Genomic DNA, 6,577 nt, shown 5'->3' with positions numbered 1-6,577 from the left:
AGAGAGTGTTGTCTGTCACACACATGCTGCTACAGCCACTATACAGGAGGGAAGATGGGAGGGAGGGGAAAAAGCACTGGTCCTGCTCGATGTGGTACAGGGGCACGCAAGCACTAAGTTCTCGAGGTCTAGCACCTACGGAAAAGCCTGTCACCCCTCTTCAGGAACTGTGTGTTAGTCTGGCCCCTCCACAAAGACCCCTTACATGTGGCTACACCGATAGTATAGCTATCTGCATCATTGAGATACACAAGCCACTCCACCATGGCAAGACTCATTGTTCATGAGGGAGGGGGTGGGGGAAGGGGCAAGCGTGTGACATGTTGTATTCAGAAAATTACTGGATGAATAAATGCAGTACATTTCACACTTCAAAACAGTAATTTATTCATTTATTTAAAAACTAAATTAATCACGAGCTTACATTTATCAACAGTCACAACAATCTGGCACTGAAACAAATCCTACAGCAGATGTGAATTGTACAAGTCTCTCATCAATGATCTGCAGTTCACAAATTAATATTGTGGTTCATATTGTGTCATACAATCTATATAAAACAACAAAATAAATATCTGACAATGCATGTGTATTATTGGACCTTTCTAAGAAGTTTCCACAATTAACAGCAGTTTTTATTTAAGTAGAACTAAAGCAGGTGAAACCATGAGTTACAAACCAAATTTCTACAGAAACAGTCCAGTTACATGCAAAGCGTATTGCAGAACATAACAGATCAGCTTTGATATATTTCTTTATAGATGTATTTTAATTAGCTACACTATTATGGTAAGATGCACTTAAGATGGACTGTGCAGTGCAATGACATATCACATCAAAATATGCAACATTTATTAAACTGTAGGAAAATATGAAATCCATACATAATAATATTTTACAGAGTTCCATGGAAAATCAACAGCAGCACCTTGGGAAATTTTACATTAAAGACATCTGGCAAACATATGAACCTATAAAATATATTTTAAACAAAGCTAAAGCCAATCAATATAGTTGATTAAGTCACTTCAACATCAAGCACTCAACATCAGACAAATTATCTGCCGGACAGTTAATTTCTTATAATGGAAAATGTTTCTGGCTATTGCATGCAGAACCTCAATCCAAAAAGGTGACAATTTTGATTGCCAACATTTATATAGAAATATGCCAGAAAGTAACACTGACTTTAAGACATAAGTAAAAGCAAAAAGCACAGCATGTACTTTAAAACACTAACTCAAGGACAGAATTAAACAAATATTTAGAGCACATAATGGAAAAAGAAAAAGTATAACTATTTCTCAGCACACATTACTTCTGCAACAAAATACACAGTCAATAAGAAGTTTTAATTCTTACATGCATAAAACACTGTACACACAATGCACATATCAGTTTATTTCACATGGCACAACCACTACTGGGTGGAACTCTCTCTCTCTCTCTCTCTCTCTCTCTCTCTCTCTCTCTCTCTCTCTCATTCACACACACACACACACACACACACACACACAAAGCTGACAAAGTCAGTCACATGAAACACACTGGTTAACAATGGGGCAAATATGATTAATTGCACACTGCTAAAACTAAGACAATAGCTCCAGTCTAATGAGATAGTGTATGTGCTTAACATCTCGTGGAAATCTTCAAACATTTGCTGGTAGAAAAGTGTACAGGTGATACGAGCCTTCTAACCATTGGCATGTACGATATGAAATGCCAATAACTGAAATGGTAACATGAAGTAGGGCGACTGTTCAAATTGACATTGCCTCATCAAGAAAGGCAGCAAGTTCCCTAAGGTGAAGGACTCTACTACCAGTTGCTGAAGATGCAGAAGGAGGCCGCCCAGCATAACTGAAACAGACATATCAAACACATTGTTTTAAATACATAAAAACCAATGCATAATGCCCAGTTCCTGCAATATGTGGGAAGAGGACACACAGAAACCAGTAAAGGGAAGGCAATTGCAAAAAGTTAAAACTGTTAATTCAAACATCTTTTAATACCAAAACACTTGCTAATTTCAATATAACCTTTTATCTATTTTTTTCATAATATTTTAAAAGCTACAGGAAAATTGAACCTTTTATCACTTTTAACCACATTTTTCTAACAAGTGTTTAGTGCAGGTAGTAGACACATCACTGCAACAGTATCACCAATATATCGAGTAAAATAGAGAAAGGGAACCACTAACATATAGCTGAGTGTGGGGGAATAGAAACATACAACAGGTGTTTATACTAGCTTTAGAGCTCTTGTTCTTTCTCTAGCAGAAGTACACAAATCTGCATACACAACCACACAGACACCCAGACACCCAAATGCACACACCTGCAGTTGTAGCAGGTAAAATAAAGTATGCCACTTATTTGCAAATAAGACTAAAGTCCCTAACTGTATTAATCTGCACTTTTGAGATGAAAATTAAACCTAACTTTCCGCTGCACCTCTCTCCCAAGGAAATTCTGAGACTGATAACACCATTTTGTGCTCTGACTCATCATATCACTAAAATAGTTGACATAAATCACCAAATGCATTAAATATCAATAGCAACCACAAATACAGTTGTTCTCAGGACAGATGTAACAGCTTTGCCAATTCATAATTAAACTGTCACCTTCATCACAAGGAACTATTTGTCACATCTGTGCAAAAGTTCTCTGATTATTGCCTTTCAGTGAAGCTCAAGAACATGTCTGCTCATGCGTTCCCATTTAGTTGATCAGTTGTAATGAAACTTACACATATAACAAGAAACTCTGTAAAACACACACCGTCAGAATGCAAGCTGGCTCATTTCATTGCTGTCTGTCTGACATGTCACTGCATCAGAAATTACAGACATTACCCATGTCAGGTAGAAAGAAAATGATATCCCTGGTAAGTTTACAACAAATTACTTCTATGAACACCTACACCTACATAATACTCTGTGCACTATATAGTGCTTGGTGTATGGAACCCAGTACCACCACTAGTCATTTCCCTTCCAGTTCCACACACAAATAGAGCTATGGGCAGATGACTGTCTATACGAGTCCTATTTTTTCTTATCGTCTGGTCCATATGCAAAAAGTATGTTGGCATTAGTGGAACTGTTCTGCAATCAGCTTCAAATGCCAGTTCTCCAAATTTTTTCAATAGTGTTTCACAAACTTTACATTGTCTTTCATCCAGGGATTGACTTTACAAAGCATCTCCTAAATACTCACACATTGATCAAACTAATTGGTAACAAATCTAGCTCCCCGTCTCTGTATTGCTTTGATATCTTCCTTTAATCTGACCTGTTGCAGATCCCAAACACTCAAGCAGTACTCAAGAACAGGTTTTATTAGTGTTCTGTACGCATTCACCTCCTCATATGAACCACACTTTCATAAAATGCTCCCACTAAATCAAAGTTGAACATTCACCTTCCCTACAACCATCCTTATGTACTCATTCCATTTCGCATCTTTTGCAATGTTAATTGACCTGACTGCATGAAGCATCACACCATTAAAGCTATATTCAAATATTATGGGATTGTTTTTTCCTACTCATATGCATTACCTCGAATTTTTCTACAGTTAGAGCAAGCTGCCATTCATGATACCAACCAGAAATTAAGTCTAAGTGTGTGCTCCTACAGTCACTCCCAATGACACCTTCCAGCTGCAGATTGCTGCACACACTATCTGCCAAATCATTTATGTACATAGGTAACAACAATAGTCTTATTACAGTTCCCTGGGACACTCCTGATGATACCCTTGTCTCTGATGAACACTTGTCTCTGATGAATACTTGATGTCAAGGGCAATGTAATGGTTTCTATTACTTATGAAGCCTTCTAGTCATTAACATCTCTGAGAACCTACTCTGTATGCTTCTACCTTCCTTCACAGTTTGCAGTGGGGCTCTGTGTTGAGCAATTTTTGGAAATCCAGGAATATGGAATCTGCCTGTTGACCTTCACGTACATTTCACAGGATATTGTGCAAGAAGAGAGCAAGCCAAGATCTGCATGACCGAAGATTTGTAAAACTGTGTTCATATGTGGACAGAAGCTATTCCACTGGAAGGAAATTTTATTATATTCAAACTCATAATATGTTAAAGAATTCTGCAACAAGTGCATGTTAGGGGTACAGGTCTGTAATTTTGTTGGTCCTTTCTTTTACCCTTCTTATAGACCAGAGTGACCTGCACATTTTTCCAGTGGCTGGTGACTTTAGGATGGGTGAGACTTTCATGATAAATGCAAGAGAAGTAAGGGGCCAATGCTGCACAGTACTCTCTGTAAAACCGAACTGAGATTCCATTTGGACCTGGCTCTTTTGTTTTAAACTCTTTCAGTTGCTTCTAAATGGCAGAGATCCTATTACTTTGTCGTCCCCATGGGAGTTGGTGTGATGGTCAAACAATGGTATGTTTGTACAATCCTGCTGTGCATGAATGATTTCTTAAATATGAAATTTAAAACTTCAGCTTTCCTTTTGCTGTCTTCTACTGCCACACCAGACTCATCAATGAGTGGCTTGATAGAAACCTTCAACCCACTTAGCAGTTCAACATAGGTCTAGAATTTTCTTGGGTTCCTGGCAACATATTTTGCTAAGTTATGATGCTGGTAGTTCTAAGCTTCACTCCAATAGCTGAAAATATTCCTTCTTCTCCTCCTTTTGATACTTTTTACATTATATTGTGGTATTTGGATGGGAATTTTAAAGGTTTTTCCACAAATGAGGTAAGTGATGCACCAGAGAAGCAAATATTGCAGAGTAGTTTTGTGTGTGCATGGAGAAACTATGTGCACAGAGAAGACGTGAGTTGGATTGGTCTGTTCTTCTGTTACTTTGTTTCGCACATTGTTTGAGTTTCTAACAGTGTAAGTAGTAAATAATTTACATGAACTCAAACCTAGTTTTTCCAACAAATTTTAGGGACTTGGCTGCAATCAAATGAATGAGTGACAATGCAGTTTTGGCTGTCTATTTATATTAAGATGGACTATTCTGAGTGTTGCTTTGCTGCCAATGGTACTGTGATGTCTGACTGAGTGGATTTTGAATCTATGTCAAGAATTCACATTTTAAAATTGATTAGCAGTAGCAAAAAAACACAAAAAGAAATTTTATATGTTGTAATGAAAGGAGAAGTATCCAATGTAATGAAGACTACTAGACAAAACAGGTTTGAATGTGGGGTACTGAGCTTTAATTCACAATGGATGGTTTATCTATGCATCAATTCTGATACATTATAACAGATTTATTTGGTCTATTTTGGAATCCTGTGAAAAGCAAAACAAGGTGATAAAATATCTAGAAATGACAGCTTTAGATAAAATCAAAGTAGTAAGTAAAAATATAACCTCTGCACCGTTTAAAGCCATTAAATCTTTACACAAGATAATTTTGAAATCAGCTCCAAATGACAGAAAGAAAATGGAAACATTTGACGGAATTTTCTGGCTTTACTTTTCAATGAACAGCTGTCAAAATTGGAGCTAAGAAGTCATTTATTGAAGTTGTTATACAATGAGCTGTGCTAATGCTGATAACAACTCACAATTCCAGTATGTGGCTGACAGGATAAAAGACAAATTGGGCACAAAACTTCTACTTTATGGTACTGGAAATGTAACAGGGTTTACGGAAAAAAAGGAAGCTTTACAAAAGAGCCGTGAAGTCACTGCCATTAAGAGTAACAAACATTACAGCAACGAAAAATCCAGAAACTTCATAACAAAATAGCTGAAGACTCTAATAACAAAAACATGAAGTGCAGCTTGGGATCTAAACAGAACATATTTCAACTGTGGTTCCAGCAGCCCCATATCAAATGATAATTACAAAAGCAAGGGAAGGAGATGCTTTAACTGCTCCAAGTTTGGCCATATCTCATCTAAATGCCCGAAGGAGAAGAATAGTCTAAAGATGGCAATGAAGGCATACACTGCTAAGTAGGGTAGCCTATTAATAACTCAAATTTAAAAATGTCTGAGGAAGTAACTAAAAGCTGACAGCATTAATTGACTGTACTATTCAATTTCTTACACAGTGTTTCTCACAAAAAGGATGCTCCAAGATTGCTAGATACAGAATTGTTTTTGACATGATTTGGGAAAAGCTCCCTTTCCACAAGGTTATTTTACAGATCCTGTTGAGATTGATGATGTGAAAATTGAAACATGGATTTATGTTTTCTCTAGAGACATTGTGAATTTAGAAATGGTAGCTGGTGAAGATTTTCTAGACCAAACTGAAATTTCAATAAACAAGGATGGAGTTACTATTAGGAAGTCAGAAGGCGAATCTCATCTCATGTGTATCAATACAGGAGATAAACCAGAATTTTATAACAAAAGCTCCTTTAGTGATGATGTGAAGGAACATACTGCAGATTTAATGAGTAATTACACCCAACAATGACCAGGTCTACTGCTGTTAGAATGATGACTGTTAAGAGAGAAAAGTAACCAATACATAGTGTATTTAAAAAAGAATGACCTAATTTTGGATGGTGGTAATTATGAAACAAGGGACCTGCCGGAAAGGAAATGTGTGTTGTT

General features: G+C 36.9%; 1 protein-coding gene across 1 annotated transcript in view; it reads right to left on the bottom strand.

The window, feature by feature from the left end:
* Positions 1 to 373: 373 nt before the first annotated feature.
* LOC126101048 (2-oxoglutarate dehydrogenase complex component E1-like) overlaps positions 374 to 6,577 on the bottom strand; it is a 218,218-nt gene continuing 212,014 nt past the window's right edge. The window contains exon 19 of the mRNA XM_049911711.1: positions 374 to 1,863. Within this exon, the coding sequence (XP_049767668.1) occupies positions 1,764 to 1,863 (100 nt within the window). The 3' untranslated portion in view covers positions 374 to 1,763. The remainder of the gene's footprint in view (positions 1,864 to 6,577) is intronic.

The sequence above is a fragment of the Schistocerca cancellata genome, chromosome 9 (genome assembly GCF_023864275.1).
Source record: "Schistocerca cancellata isolate TAMUIC-IGC-003103 chromosome 9, iqSchCanc2.1, whole genome shotgun sequence".
NCBI lineage: Eukaryota > Metazoa > Arthropoda > Insecta > Orthoptera > Acrididae > Schistocerca > Schistocerca cancellata.
The sequence above is the reverse complement of the archived record's forward strand: the minus strand, read 5'-3'. Positions and strand labels throughout refer to the sequence as shown.